We start from the raw sequence: 16,567 nt of genomic DNA, 5'->3' as shown, positions 1-16,567 counted from the left end.
TTGCAAAGTGAACTAGCCAGTAGGAATCCAGCTATGCATTCCTATGCTGGCTTTTTAATTTTTTAATTTGTTATCATTCTGACGGCAGCAGAACCGCCTGGCCAATAGAAAACAGTTGGGCAGAGCTAGCTGTCACTGCTAGCTCCACCCAATAGTTTTCTATTTTATTTTTTCTACTTTTTTAACTGTTTTTCTATTCTGCTCGGTACCACAGAGGTGCCGAGCCGAATGCCGCTCGGCTATTGCTGTTCGGCATTTATGAGAATAGGCCGAACAGCAGCGAGTAGCCTGCCGGAGGTTCGGCTCAGCCGATCCAGATGTTGGATCGGCTGAGTCGAACTTCTTCTGCACTTCGGGTCAGCCAAACATGCTGAGCATGTTTGGCCGACCTGAAGCCAGCCGCAGCAAGCCGATGTACAGCTGATTTTAGTCGGTGTACGGCTGATTTCAGCGTTCGGCTCACTTCACTTTAGATCGGTTATTCACTTGGCTGCCTACGGCAGCTTAGTGAATAGACCCCTGGGATTCAAGTAAAAATATACATGCCTCTTGTCTTTAGACAATATTTGCTTATCCTGGAGTTCAGCTTTCAAGGTATATTGCAAGAGAATAAAAATAATTTATGGAAAGGAAAAACACTGAAAGTAAGCATTTAAAATACTTTTTTTGCAATGCTTTTAAGTTAATGACAGGGTCACTTTACCAGTTATAGGATCCTATTGGTGATTATGTAAGGAATGTAAGAAGTTGTGGGATATAGAGCTGTGTAATGTAAACAAAATATCAAACTACTCACCAAGATAAGCAGCTTGACTGGTAGAATCTGCAAGTCCTTCCCTTCGTAGATCTTTCCCAGCATCACCAGGGGTAGAACAGTGTGCAGGTGAACTCTCCAGCATGAAGTTCTTGCTACGGGAAGTGCTTATGATTCGTGGAGGCAGAAGAATATTTATCACAGTTTGCAGCAGCAAGTAGACTTCAGGCGGCTCCAGACAGGGACTATCTGAGTGGTCCAAGAAATTACAAAATAGATCTTGTGAGTAGGCAGAAGATGAAAACATTTTAAGGCAGCTGTTGCTTATAAAAAAGGCCTGTTTGCACTCATACACTAAAAACATTTCTTAGGCAAAGATCAAACAGTGGGAGATCCTTTCAGGTACTCAGAGACATTGGATGACAGACGGCTTCACTGGAAAACCTTTTGCATCTGAGTCTTTTCTGGGGCAATTGTAATTGGGCAAGTTAGAAAGCCTTGTTTGATTATTTATAACAGCGTTTCTCAAACATTTTTCAGACACTGGACCCTTAAAAAGTATGCAAAATCTAAAGGCGCTCCAGACTAAAATGTAATGGATTTTAAGGGGGGACCTAACGCAAAAAAAATCAGGAGCCCCCCTTCACATCAGTAGCCCCCCTTCACATTAGAAGCACTCTCCCCTTCACATCAGGAGCTCTGTTAACATGAGAAGCCTCCCTTTCATATTAAAAGCCCCCCTTTACATCAGGGTCTACCATTATATCAGAGTCCTCTTTTGAGATCAGAGTTCCCCCTTCACATCAGAAGCACCCCTTTACATCCGAGTCCTACCATGACAACATTTCAAGGCACCCCTGAAGAAGCAAGAAGGCACCCCAGTGTGCCACGGCACCCTGGTTGGGAATGACTGATCTATAATGCCCTTCACATCCCGCTTCAAAGGCAATAGAAAAGCATTTGCATTTAGGATAGAACTGACTGTGAAGTATGCCTTAGGGTGGTCAGACTATATCTGCACATTCAGCTGTCCTCTACTGTCTAAGGTCAGCTTAAAGTGTATTTGCCTAAAGTGACCTCATAGCAAGACTAGGGACAGTCTAAACTTCCTCTCGTTAACATAAAATGCTTCTAGATCTTTAACCCTTTGTTAGTACAGTTCAAAACTAGTGTACAACTGATAATGAGATCTGTCAGCACAGCACAGACAGAGTTAATTTGGTATTCTGACAGCGGCTGCTGTCAGAATACAAAAACCAAAAACAGGGAGTCAACCAATGTCAGACGACTGCCTGCTGTTTACACTCAGCTGCTGGTGCAGCTGGATGTAAACAGAATATCTGTACCTGATATCAGTTATCGGCCTGAAAGGTGGCCCATAATCGGCACCAAAGAATCCCTATCGGTCGACCCCTACTTGAAGTATACATTATAGTGATAGGTCAATTTTACATTGCATCATATGATATTTATGAAAAGCATGGCACTGCTTGTACTGATGCTTGAATACCAACATATACTTTAATGCTTTTTGTATGAATGTAGATGTTAGAACATTTTTACAGTATAAAAGGTTTTTTTGTTTTCAAACACTAAACAAATCTCTTTGTTTATATATCATACTTAGTCTTTATTCTACACAGTTCAATGGAATATGCTGACATTATATAAGCCCCTGCTATTAGACAACAATAAAAAAAAATTGAGAACTGATATGCACTATGGGTTTATACTGTATGTTACAAATGCCAAACCTTTGCTTCCAGATCCAACTGTCAACACAAAAGGAATGAGCAGGTTGAGAAGCATTCCCTCTCGTCTTTCCAAGTTAGTGAAAGGTGAGATCACATGACTCAAGGGGAAATCTTCTTTTAAAGCCTAAATCGTACACATAAATCATACCATCATTGATCTGTTCAACATCCAGCCTATCTCTGTTTAAAACAAGATGATGGTATTTGTAAAAATAAATATAACGACAGTAAAATTGTTAAAAAGCCATCAATTAAAAAAAAAAAAGGTCAAATTTAGAGTTTTCAAATATAGACATGCTTAAAGTGATTGTAGTCATATTAGTGCGCTTCTAACTAAACAATCAAGTACTATCTGTGATATTTCTTTATTTGCACTAACAGTTACACTTCCAGAGCAAGCTTTCAGGGTTTTCCCTTCTTCTTGGTCTAAGTAGTACTAAATGCCTACCTGTATGGGAGATTTTCTACCACTTTCTTTTCTGCCTGGTTTATATCAGTAAAGCTTGCCCTAGATGTATCGTTTTTTTTGTTCAGCCCATAGGCTAAATTACAGAAAACCGCTTAATTGCCCCTTGATGTCCCCTTCTCTGCCGGCTATTGTATTCTAACAGCTGGTGGCCATGGCTGTTAGAATACCCAAACAGTGACTTTGATTGATTGTGGAGCCACGGGGTGTCACCAGGACCACCTATGCCAATTCACAGGATTAGGCAGACATGCTAATAGAGTATGGCCAGCTTTAGACAGGAATTGGATGGAAATCTCCCCAAAGGTAACAAAGGCATCAATAAAATTTCAGAGAGATCTGATATTTTCCTCTTTGGTTGAAGTTGGGCATTAAGTTTGCAAAATTTTCATAGTCATCCCTATTTGATTGTAAGCTCTTCTGGGTAAGGTCCTGGGTAAAAGTATCTGTACGTCTTCACAACATACACACAGAGGTTTTAGGAGTTACAGCATCAACAATTAAAAAATGAATAATATGAAAATTAGGCCATATACTAACCTGTATCTGCAGTGCTACTAGTCTGACAACTGCTGTACTGAAGGGTAGAGGAGGGGATAGGTATGGACTGAGATGGAGGAGAGGTAACCCATCTGCAACACTAGAGGGCCCCACAACACCCATTACCTGCAAAGTAAATGCATTGTAGGTCAAGCAATTAAATCAAATGTAACTGATGTGAATAGGGAACAAACACCTCTGAATGTAAACAACACATATTTGAGTACTTCCTCACATGTGGCTCCATGTAGCATGCAGGAATTAAGCACAGATGTGTAAGACAGTGACCCGGATACAAAACGGAGGGCCCTCCAATACACGCTTACTCACCAAATTTACACACACATTGATCAGTGACCTAAGGTGAGGCAGGAAGGATATGATTGGCTGCCTCTGAAGTGTCAAACAAACCCCTTCTATCAAATTGCTGGCAGGCTCCCACTCAACCTGTCGCCTGGAATACAACAGGAGGTAAGATTAGAGTAGTAAAACAGCAAAATTATGCTTCAAAACTAAACTGGAGATCCAATTCATTAAGGAACAGGCATCTTCCTCTGAATAAATTAGCATCAAACATCATTAAAATATGTAAAAACAACAGAAATCAGCTAAAATATACCTGGTGATGAACTGTGACTGAGATAGCTTAACTTAATTTAGATAATAAACAGGCGTATTGTTAAAGAGCGGCTATGAGAGTAATGTCATGAGAAAATGTTAATTATGCAAAAAGCACATTGAGTGGCAGAGATAGTCAGATGGTCATTAAGCCTACAAGAAAGCCCTCAGATAGTAAAGTGTGCCTGGACTTACATCAAAGCTGGTAAACAGCCATCAGGAGTCTACAGTAGGAACCCTTGGGTGCTTGCATACACCCTTAGTTTCCTCTATAGACTGCACCAAAAATGGCAAATCCTGGGACACTTCATTATGCAAGTAATGACTTGAAGATATGTTGAGAGCTGCCCTTTTGAATCTTGTAGTTGGCTGCTAAATGTGATGGGCAACATTTAGTGTGTGTGTGTGTGTGTGTGTGTGGTGGGGGTGGTTGACCAGCTCCTGACTTTCCTTGATGGACATGAGGTTTGTATAAGAGAGCAGCCCAGTTTTGGAGCATCAGTGGCTTTCTGAAGAAAGACTAAAGTTGCTTGCATAAACCAGCAGCAGCTCTTTTTCTTTTCTGATATGGCTGAATGCTGGGCTAGGTCTGGTATTTCAAGCTTTCAGACAGCCAGTTTAGGGAACATTCACACTATTGATACATGTGTTGGTGTAATGCCATTCACAGTGAATGGCACCCAAACATACCTTGCAAATTATGAATGTGCATCGACGTGCACTGCCAGAAATTAGGTATGCACCATTTCTGATGCATTGTGGTGCTTTGACAGCCCATTTTAAATTCTCTGCATTGATGCCACACCCGTTGATGCATAGTATAACGATGGTGTAATGGGCCCTTACTGCTAAGTTGTACAGACCTGAATAGGAAGATTTCAAGTCACACACATAGACATCTAAATAAAGGTGCCTAAAAAGCCTTACACTTATCTGCAGATTTTCTGCAGTCAGATGGAAAAAGTGCAACAGATTGGCCCAGGTGGAGATTACTCCATCGACACAGTTAAGTGTACATGGAGGAATCTGTTGCACCTTTTCCATCTGACCACACACAATCTGCAGATAATTGTAACGTGTATGGCCAGCTTAAGTCATCTGAATGAATCAGAGGAGAGACCCTCTAATCGTCCTCTGAACAGTAGATGCCCCCAGTTAACATATTCAGAGCTAGTATTGGGCTTTCTGAAGCTTGGACAAGTATACTTTTCAAAAGAAGGCTTTTATAAAATTAATAAAAATAAATTGATAGAATTACAGTTTTAAAACGTACAAGCATTCGAAACAAATTGTAAAATAAAACTGACCAATTTTCTGTAATTCTACAAAACTAAATACATTTCTACTCTGCAAGCAAGAGAAGATATGCTAAGTGGTTTTTTCCTGCTATACCAGATGCAACTCATACTAATTTTCTCCCTGAAACACATTATATTGTATTACTCTAATTTATAAAATGACATTCATTACAATTCTCCTTTAATACTTTATGTAATCAATTTTAAATTGTGAACCAAATAGATTTACTTACCTTTGGGGTTTTTTTGTTTACCTGTGCTTTTTATATGTTTCTTTCCTCTGCTGTTGCCCAAAGAAACCACATTAATCTTGTTTGTGGACAGCAGTAGAGGAAAGTAATCAAGCATTATGCCCTTACTTCAAGGTTTGCAATATCAGAAACTCAATGCACGTTTCTGTGCCATCTGCTCACCTTAAAGTTGGCATTTTGTGTATTTTATTGAACATACGATCCAGTCTCTTTAAGATAAGGATAAGGGCTGGTCGCACTGCTTCTGCTGTCCAGTCTGTGATGGGCAACATCTCCATGATGTAACGCTTGAGCCCCTTGCTCTCCATAGTCTGGGTGTCATAAGGTGCCAGTTTTAGGAGTGAATGCGCAATTTCTGCCAACCTTAAATATGAGAGACACGAAAACTGGTGAATTGTTTATAAACTCCTGTATTTTATGACCATTTCTTGATCTAATATTTTTCATCATCTCTGTTAAGAAGACCAGCTAATGATCCAGTAAGACCCAAACCTCATATGTGACTTGACATCCAGGAGTTCCAGAGAAGTGACACGTGGCTCTCCAGCCACGTTTTGCAGAATCTTCAGCCTAGGACCACAGTGTTTGTAGAACTCTGTGCAGATGTTGAGCAGAGATTCTCGTGGCCTCCGAAACTCTTCTCGAGCAATCCGCTCATCCAGTTCTTCCCTGGGTAACCCCTGACCTTCTTCCAGCAGGTGAAGATTATCCCTGGCAAATAAGTCATCAATGTAACCTTTTATTTGATATTGTACAAGAAAATTCAGATATTTCACAGAGTTAAATAAACGAATACCTCATGTTGACCCCAGCTGACATAGTGTGATTAGCTGTTGTGGCTCCTTTGTGGCCTTGATCACCTCGGCTCATCTGGGGTGCAGTCATGGGCCTAAAAAAAATCCTCCATTTAATATTTTGTCTTTGTGGTAAAATATCCAAAAACCATGTTTCAAAAGAATGTTTATAATTTTGTATATATTTTAGGGATGCACCAATACCGTTACTGTTTTTCAAGCACTTGCCGATACCAATTACCGATACCTTTTTTGGCATGTGGCATTTTTTTCTAAAACAAGAATGATTTTAGAACAGTGGTGAAGGACCAGGGCCCAGTCACAGCTGCAACCACTGTGATCCTAGTAGTTCTGCCACTTACTCCAAGCTGTAGAGGGACTACAAATCTCAGCAATACATTATACAGCAATGCAGAATACCACCAGCTACAGAGGACTATAAATCTCAGCAACAAAGAAAGGCACTGGCTATAGAGGACATGTGGGTCTCACCAGGGCTGCATGTGGGTGTCACCAGGGCTGCGTTCGGGTGTCACCAGGGCTCTGTGTTGCGTCTCCCCAGGACTGTGTTTGGGTCTCCCCAGTGCTGTGTTGTGTCTCAACAGGGCTATACAGGTGGGCGTGGTGCTGTCCAGGGCTCTGCCGGGAGCAGGAAGAGGAGATGTGGGGCCGGATCGGCACTGTAAAAGACAGCCACCGCAAGGTCCCCAGCAGGCTGCCTGAGGTCCCCAGCAAGCGCGTGACCTCAGGCAGCCACTCCTGAGTACAAATGTAAAGGGCCGGTATTGGCCTTTAGTATTAGGGCATTTTCACGAGTACAAGTACTCATGAAAATGCCCAGTATCAGGACCAATACTGATACTAGTATCAGGTATCGGTGCATCCCTAATATATTTTATTTATTATTATGTTTAGGTAAGGGGGAACAGTGTGGGATGTCTTGAAGTTTAAAGGCTGACGGTTATGGGTGAAAAGGAAATATAGGAATAATAAACATTTATTGCATGGAAAAAAATTCCCGCAGCACCATGGGTTACAAAAAGAGACAGCACAACAAATGCTGCCTGCCTTATGGTTAGCTAACTGAAACCTCAGAATGAACCATCCAATAAGCTATGAGTTACTCCTCTGTATAAATTTGACTGAGACCTCAGAATGAGCCATCCCAAAAAAGCGACGAGTTACTCCTCTGTATACATTTTCTGTGTAAATTTCAGCTTGACCTATTCAGCTATTTAAACAACAGGATTTTTATCACAACATTTTTACCAAGTCAGAAAAAAACATTTGAAAAGAAGCTGCACTTGCTAAAAGAAAAGAAGACTGTCTGATATTCAATTTGTAATATATTTTATTCGCCTGACAAAAAAAGGAAAAATGCATAACATTTTTATTTCTTAAATGCTGACCATTAAAAAAATTACGAAAGAAAATAAAACACCAAGCCACTATACATTCTATTTATGCATAATGGGATGGTAGAATCATCCTCAAAACAAAGGGAGCAAAGAGTCATATAGAAAAACAGCATGGGGCCAGAAACAGTGATTCCTGTTTGTATCATTTACCTTGTTAGGGCTTCAACACTATAAAGAAGAGCCTGAAGTGATGTGGCCAAAGCAGCAGTGGCAGCAATTTCTTCACGAGCCGCTGACACTGTCTCCAGCTGTGTTGTCTGCCGTTTCAACTTTTGCAAAAAGCAGGGAACCAGAGCTTCCAGCACCATCAGCATCTGGAGGCTAAGAATTGAAAGTATTGAAAACCGATGCAACTGTTTTTCTTTTTCTTGTAAATAGATTTACCTAATTTCCCAGACTCAACCTTCTCACTTAATAAAAAAAAAAACAATTCAAGATCTCAGCAGAGGCTAGTTACCTGCGGAATGATTCTGGAGCATAGGCTACTACTGTCACACACAGTTTTATGCACTCGCTGATGGAGAATGCCATGTCTTCATTGCCATAACAGAAATCTAGATAGGATTGAAGCACACACTGGTTAACTGTTGGTTCTCTCGCTGTCATCATGTAACCCTCTTCAGGATTATCACACATGTTTGAAATTAGCACTTACTGATGCTGTTCTTGCTGTAGCAATTCATTATGCCTTTTCTTAGTAATAGCCCTGTAATTTTCTTCAACCTCTGACACATTTAGCAGTATTAGAGGCTTTCTATAATAGGCTCTCTACTGGCCCCGACATCACCAAGTTGTCTTTCTGCTGAATGTGAAGCTTCCAGCAGTAAGTTTCGATGCTCCACACAGGCAGAGAAAACTAACCCTGTTGCCTACTGTCACTTACAGAGTGCTGGAGTGCAGGCAGCAGCCAGCCCACCATAGGCCAGGAGAGCGGGAGACAGTGTGGAATGTCTAGAAGGTTCAAAGGCTCATGCATAGCGATTGCCTACTATTATTCTTATTATTATTATACAGGATTTATATAGCGCCAATAGTTTACGCAGCGCATTGCAATATAAGGAAGACATGGCAATTACAATACAATTCAAGACAAGATGGTAAGGAGGCCCCTGCCCATGAGGGCTTACAATCTAATAGACTGCTAGACTTAACTTGTCATGTGGGGTGAGTCACTTGCTGGCTGAGGAAGCAAAAGGAGTGACAGCGGCTAGTAAAATAAGTCTCAGTGGGTCGGGGGCCCCTTTGCACAGACAATGTCAACTTACCCTGAATGGGCAAGGTGGCAGTGTCTCCTTTTATTTTGAAATCACTTTCTTTGGAAATTCAAAATCACAAACTACAGTCTTTACTTCATTTTTCACAAAGTTTTTCTTTGTTTTGTATGTTTTGAATGTATACTTACCTAATGATTTCAGGGGACGTTCTGCTTTTACCAGCTCGAGGATATCGAGATTATCAGCGGTTTCTCCCTCCAAAGACTGAAGAAGGTCAAACAAGCACTGAGAAGACACACCCTTAGTAGAGGAGCTGCTGCTTACACCATCCTGTGGATTAACAAGTTGGGTTTGAAGAGTCAACAGTACAAGTTTGATGAAAAAATACTGTATTTTTGTCAACAGAAAAGCCCTATGAAGGGAAAGAAAAGGTACATTCCCTTAATAGATATTGAAATAATGTTCCTGGGCTTGATTTCTGCTAGGAATGCTATCCGTATAAAATGTACAGTGTATATCTGTATAGATCTGTATCTATTTTTCATGGATTTTCCACAGGCGTTTCAGCGTTCACCCAAAGATCAAAAATATACTGGTATGTTAATTGGCACCTGACTTAAGACCTGACCATCTGCTTCTCTATCACTATCTTAATAATATCTGTATCGATATCCTTATAAGTATACTAAGCACTAATATCACAACTATCAAAAGGGTTGCCAAGAGTGAGTATCCAGCTAACTACATTATACCATAAAAGAGCACAACTAGAGATCTATAAAATGCAAATATAATATTTGGACAGCCAAATTTGCTCATGACATTTGGAATCCCCACATGGCAATACATTATTTTGAGCAATAGGCTCAATTTAAAAAGCTAACACACCAGGATTAATATGCTCATTTTCAAATGACAGCCCAATAAGATTTGAAAATTACAGTCACATGGATAACTTAGAGAGCCTTATTCTTGTGTGAAAGCTTTGTAAATTGAGCCTAGTATCCTTTAAGATCTCTGAACAATATAAAAAAACCAAACAGGGTTTCTAGAAGAATGGCATCACCAACATTTGGACTCTCAACATAAATAAAACTTGGTAGCTCTGATCTATGGGAAGACTTTATATGCTACATGTTAGCATAGCAAGGACAAACATCTTAGATAAGGAGTTAATATTGACATTTAGTTAATTAAACAAGTGAAAGAAAGCCATGGCAGAAAACCTCTTACCGGAAGATCAAGCAGAGGAGCAACACTGGCAAATAGCTGGAGCACGAATGGCTTTCGATGCAGTACGTAGAACTGTCTGCAGGTGAACTCAATGGCTTTGCGAAGTTGAGGGTTACTCTCATAGTCAGCATATACCTAAGAGAAAAAAACAGTGTTTTATTTTGCCTAGCATGGCAATATGTATTAATGACATAAACACAAGCAGACATCTTCAGACACAGGACAGGACAACAATAAAGCACTACTAAAGGCACATTTAGCCCTGTTGTAGCAAGATCTCCATTATAATGCTCATTTTACACTGTTAGTTATACTGAAGTAAATGTTTGAGTGACACCAGCATGTAGGAACTGCTGCACAATCATGAAAACCTGTGCAGACACAGGAAGGAAGCAGTTTTATACAAACTGAGTAGTATCATAAGGAAACGTAAACTGAATAGTATAAATAGGGTTACCAACATTAAAACTGCAACAGTTGCAGGTGTGTGAGTTCTGCTCAAAATAATGTAAAATTTTCAGGAAAGCTTTCGTGGGTCTACCGTCTCCTTTAAGGTCCTAGCAGTACTGATACAAAAGGTGTAGCAAAATGTTAAAGTGAAAAATTATAAACAATTGCTGGGAGGTAGGGATTTTTGGGCACAAAAGACATACAAAATATCTTCTACCAAAAAAAGTCTTCCTTTCTCACCCAGCAATTTTCTATCTTTTGAGTACACTGTATGGCGCATGCGCCATTAAGTGTACACACGTAACCCATTCACAGTATCCCTAAATTGCTGTGAATGGCCACCCAATGGCCCAAGAGGACTCCAAAGTATTAGCGGTGGAGATGAGGACAGCACTGGAAAAGGGCACACGTGTAAGCAGGTGTGCCCTAATGTGCAAGTATGATGTGCATACTTGCATATTAGGCAAAAACAAAAAATTTACAAATCGGTTTATTTCCGCTTTAAGAAGAAATGTGCAGAGACAACAATCTCAGTTTGGTGTAGTTCAAATGTTTTCTTTTCCTGAGTATTTTTATCATTTTCTATGTTCTTTTATGGTGTGTCTACTGTATGTAGATGAATTCATTTTTTGTAATTTTTGCCCGTTTCAACATTGTGACAGCCCTGGTTGCACTTATTGCATTGAATGAGGTATACCACAATACAGGAGGTGCAGCTGTATGATCCAGCACTATAACTGTTTTTGCAAATTAAAAAGTATCGTGGACAGTACTGAATTGTGTTCTTCTAATCATATCTCTTGCCACAATCATTTACCTTATTATACTTTTAACATGAAAAACAATAATCCTTTACTTGCCTGAAGCATAGTGGGCAGAATCCATTGGTACCCACTCAATGAAAAGAGATGGTTGAAATGTACAGCTGTGCTGATACAAGTAGCTGCATATTGCCTAAGAAGGGCACTGTCCTCTGGATGAAGAATCAGAGCTCCATTGAAGACATTAAGGAAAAGCATTATCTCATCTCCCCAAGGGTATTCACTGGGCATACCCAAGAACATCTCCTCCAGCAGCTTTATCCACAGGCTTTTATGTAACGTGTCCAAGCCAAACAGTTCTTTGCCACCTAATAGAATTAGCAAAATAATTAATTTGCCACTATGCAATCATTACTATGGAATTGTAAAACTGCTAACATTACATAAATGCATGCGTCATGCTAAATAATGGTTTACCTTGTGGATCACTAAAAAGTGAGAACTCTGCATCAATGGCACTTCTTGGAAATGAAGGCAGACGTAAAAGATCTTCTTGCAGCATGGATACATGGGACTGTTTATGCGCAGGAGGGATCTTTTGGGTCAGGGATATTAGGAATAGAACTCTTCCAACTTCCTCTAGTTTTCTAGTAAACACCTAAGGATATTTAGTGTATTACAAATATACTCAAATACAAAAAGAGCAAAAAGTCAAAGCAGCCAACTTTGTGGTCTTTGTTGGGTCAGTCACAACAATGAAAAAATGATTGCCCTTGCGATTAACCTATAAATGTACCCAAGTATGTCTTTTCCATGATTCAAGCAGTGGCTCAGCAAAATTTAGACGCTGTCATATTTCTAGTTATGTGTAATCAATCCTCCCTTAACACAGCATAGGCATCCACTATTTAGCATGTTGGCCAGTTCCTCATGACTTGACAAATGAGGCAACCATCAAAAGAGTGTTTTCTTTGTTTAAGCAGAAATATCTTTCTGTAATGATTTGGGAAAGAGACATAACACAGATGTTTTCCTTGTTTCTTTCTTAATGTCTCTTGAGGCCATCAAGTTATCTTTATTCATCTCTAATTAATCAGATAAGAGTTCTGTCCTTTGTATAATATGCTATCATTAATATAATTGTTCACATAATAGAGAAATCTCAGTCTGTGCATAACAAGAGACCACCATCAGAGGAGGCAATCAATTTGTGGGCTAGATCAATATTTCCTATTTCACTAAGTATTAATGCCTTTTTATGTCAACCTGCTGTACTTTATTTAAAATATCCCATTAACGTATTAAGATGAATATGCTAATTCATAAACGTCTCATTCATCGTGGTTTACAGTAGAGGTAAATGTGATCAAGAACAAAAGTGCTGGAGAGAACTAAAGAGTCAGGAAAGAATATAGTTGAAAAAGACCGATATTTTGTATACTATTAATCATACAGTACATAGCTGTTATTACACAACAGGGACCAACAGCATGCAATATCTAAGAGGTTTGATATCCTTTACTGCATGCTAAGATAGTGTACTTTTAAATATCTATAAGATGAGCTCATATTTCAAATACTTCTTGGATACCATATTCAGAGATGAGTGTACATATAAAGAAAAAGAAAAATTTGCTTGGAAATATTTGTTAGTTACCAAACTACTTGGACCTATTATAGCTACCCATTATTATATATATTACCAATTTTGTATAATATTGTCTCTTAATAAAACAAAGTAAGAGTAAAAACCTTACCTAACTAATTCATTACAGTAATATTTTCATTTTTGAAATAACAAGGAACGTTACTCGCATTTTTGGGACAGGGTCCCCTGGGACTCTGGCTCCTGTAGCAGATGTAACTTCTACCACATCGTTTGCTATGCCTAATTAACAGGTCAATCTCACAAGAATTTCAAAATAAAATGACACTGACATACCTGCTTCTGAATCAGCTCTTGCCCTTTCTCAGGGGGCATGTGTACCAGGTTAAGTTGTGGTGAAACCGACCTCCGAAAGGGATAAATGTCACGTACGTAGGTCTAAATGAATTTAATATTAAAAACACAAATAAGAGGTATTACTATCCCATGTTTTATATAATACTTTAATTCATATACAACCAAAGACAAACAACTAGATTTTCAGCTGATATTGGAAAAAGGACTCAAACAGAAAAATGCCTTGTAGTCCTGTTACAATGGTACGCCACCTGATTTCCCCTGTCGAATACCACCCACTCATAGCTACCATTGTAGAAAAAGATTTCCCCCCCACTATTACCAAAAAAGGAAGGAAGTTCAAGCAATTTCATATTGCCTGATGCAACCAATTAGAATCCCTGTTATTTTCAACCGTGCGCTGCAAATACTACAGTTGAGAGTTGATTGTTTGCTATGGGCATCAGGAAATGTTCTTAGTAGTACACTTTTAAAACATGTTTTAAATACAAGCCCCAAAGCAAATGAAACGGATTTGGAACATCACTACTGCTGCTATGGTATATATGAATTTGTTAAAAACAACCTGCAGCCAAACTAATTGCAATCATTTGTCTAACCTTGTATTTATTTGTTGAATTCTTTTTTTTTTAAAGCATTTCTTTAAAGTGTATGTAAACCCTAACATTGCACTTTTCTTAATTGCTCCCTTTGGAACTGCTAAATATACAATTGAAAGTGTTTTATTATTATATCTGTTTAATAAGTGTAAGAAATACCTGTTGATTTACCAGAAATCCTATGAGCTAAAAATGTCCTGTGCTCTCTGCCTGTGCACAAAAAGGGATCATAGAGATGAGGTTTGTGTTCTTTGTACTCTATCAAAAATAAAGTAGGCATAGCTGACACCGCATGCTTAGGAATTCAGGGCTGCCTTGTTATGTCAAAGAGGAAGGTAGGAGCACACTATAATTCTGGCACATCAACAGTTTTTTTCAGCACTTCCATGTGTTCCTAAGATATATACTAAATATGTTTCTCTTAAACTTTGCCTTGACATATGCATTAAAGTCATTCTTGCATATCACCATTGAAAGCAGAGACCATCTGGTACCTACAGCTGCATAAATACATTAATCTCTTAATGCATCTCAGTTCATAGTTAGTTCAGCTTATCAGACCTTCAGCTTACCTTATTATAATGAGTCAGATTCCATCGTTTATCCATGAGAAAGTAATTTGCAGCCTGTGAATCTGCTATGTTAAAAAACTCTAGACATTCCTGAGGAGAAATGTAGAAGGAAAAATTAAGGGCACAATTGTTTTATTTCAAATTGATCAAAAAGAAAAATCTAAAACTTTTAAAGCCAAAAGATCAGAATTATAGTAATGGTCAAATAGCAGGGGCATCTCAACAATGAAAGCCCATATGATTCCAAATTCAGTATACAAGTTACAATGCTTACTAAACCCCTCTATGTAAATGATACCAGGCCGTAGAAAGACTGCTGGAAAACATGATAATTTATTTTCTACCAACCATCAGTAAATCAATACTGCAGAAAATGAGAGGCTGCAGCAAACTCTTCAAAGCAAATGCAGATAAAGAATACAGATAATCTTGCATGCTAAATGCTTTTCTCAAAATCATGGGCAAATATTTATGTAACGATTGCAAAGACTGTGGCTATAGTTAAAGAAGACATATGATAAGAATTAAATCTAGGCTGCATGGTTTACTTCCTTATAAAAATTAGCCTGGCCACCCACCCACCCAGAAAAACATGCAACCAGGGAAGTCAAGGTTAAGTTGAAACTCCTAATCCTCATGCTCGTTCTGGGTCACTTGCTCAAAAAGTATTGAAGCCACTGGATTTGCATAACAGCCATTCATCTAGCATTTTCAAAAGGAGAGGTTAGCACTGGTAAGCTACAGTCTTATCTTAATACAGGTTTCCTTTAGGCCCCTTAACAAAAGTCCAATTCACTATACATTATAACAATGCACTGTAACACGCAAACTACGGAACGGTATTGCAATGCCATTAATGATGATTACACTATTGTGTGTTGTGGTCCACTGCATTAAAATAAAGTCATGTCCAATTTTCGGGCCACTGCAATGTGTTGCCAGCTCTTTCAAAATGAAAGGCATGCATGGCAGTGGCCTGGAGAAATGTGAATGGGGCTTTAAAGTGGAAATGAAGTATATTATTCACAATCAGGTTTGCATGTGTATTTTGGTCCTTATTACAAAGCTATTAAGATCTCAGATGATGAAAGTTATAGCTTGGTAATTGTGATCAGATTTACAGTTGATGTAATAAGCATAGTGCATAAATATCTATTTTATATCAGCCACTAAGTTGTGCTTACAATATTGAAATCAATTACATTAGGATATGAGTTAAACACAGAGCATCCTACAGAAGATGCTGACCAGTGTCTAACCACATCAAAGACATACGTTTGAACAAAAATGTATTCACAAAATTGTAACAGTGGAAACAAATGAAATTACTTTTGCTGTCTTTCTTGCTTGTTTGTTCTTTTACAATGCTTGCCTTACCTTTAACAGTGCTTCAAATTGTGTGTCCTCATGCACTGGCAATTGGGTTGGAATATCACACTCATTCTGGCCATGAACCACCAGTGTCTTTGTTCCTGCAAGTAGAAAATAAATAAAGACGTTAGTCATTCAATAGAGAAACAGGAGCAGATAACACTGATTAGGGAGTATCCTTACCTGGCATGGATGCTGTTACTAACAGCTTCACCTCACATTGCTCTTTCTTCATTGTTTGCTTCAAGTCTTTAAAGAAAAGACCTTCCACGTATCCTACCACTTCCCACAAGAAGGTAAGTGTGGCTGAAATGGCATCCATGCCCCACTCACATGGTGTGCGCACAAAGTACATAATAAGGCCCACCTGAAAAAACAATGGTTAAGAGATACAACATGAATATATGGAATATAACATGAACTAAAGCACAACTTTCTTTAGATTTGGTCGTCATGAATTAGTGGTGATCTGCTGTCCATTATTTCAACAATAGACCTCTCCTATTTCCAG

At 38.9% G+C, this 16,567-nt stretch overlaps 1 protein-coding gene across 1 annotated transcript in view; it reads right to left on the bottom strand.

Annotated features, from left to right (window-relative positions):
- The window catches only part of UNC80 (unc-80 homolog, NALCN activator), a 140,888-nt gene that overhangs the window by 37,737 nt on the left and 86,584 nt on the right, over nt 1-16,567 (bottom strand). Inside the window, exons 38-54 of the mRNA XM_018565464.1 lie at nt 16,240-16,423; nt 16,063-16,157; nt 14,686-14,775; nt 13,494-13,595; nt 12,029-12,209; nt 11,651-11,919; nt 10,341-10,475; nt 9,296-9,437; nt 8,351-8,447; nt 8,044-8,214; nt 6,468-6,570; nt 6,174-6,403; nt 5,844-6,044; nt 3,845-3,968; nt 3,515-3,640; nt 2,509-2,632; nt 797-1,003 (exon numbers count right to left, since the gene is read on the bottom strand). Coding sequence (XP_018420966.1) covers nt 797-1,003; nt 2,509-2,632; nt 3,515-3,640; nt 3,845-3,968; nt 5,844-6,044; nt 6,174-6,403; nt 6,468-6,570; nt 8,044-8,214; nt 8,351-8,447; nt 9,296-9,437; nt 10,341-10,475; nt 11,651-11,919; nt 12,029-12,209; nt 13,494-13,595; nt 14,686-14,775; nt 16,063-16,157; nt 16,240-16,423 — 2,581 coding nt within the window. The remainder of the gene's footprint in view (nt 1-796; nt 1,004-2,508; nt 2,633-3,514; nt 3,641-3,844; nt 3,969-5,843; nt 6,045-6,173; nt 6,404-6,467; nt 6,571-8,043; nt 8,215-8,350; nt 8,448-9,295; nt 9,438-10,340; nt 10,476-11,650; nt 11,920-12,028; nt 12,210-13,493; nt 13,596-14,685; nt 14,776-16,062; nt 16,158-16,239; nt 16,424-16,567) is intronic.

This window comes from Nanorana parkeri, unplaced genomic scaffold (genome assembly GCF_000935625.1).
Source record: "Nanorana parkeri isolate BGI_ZX_2015 unplaced genomic scaffold, ASM93562v1 scaffold849, whole genome shotgun sequence".
Lineage (NCBI taxonomy): Eukaryota > Metazoa > Chordata > Amphibia > Anura > Dicroglossidae > Nanorana > Nanorana parkeri.
Note: the sequence above shows the minus strand (reverse complement) of the source record. Positions and strands in the feature narration are given on the sequence as shown.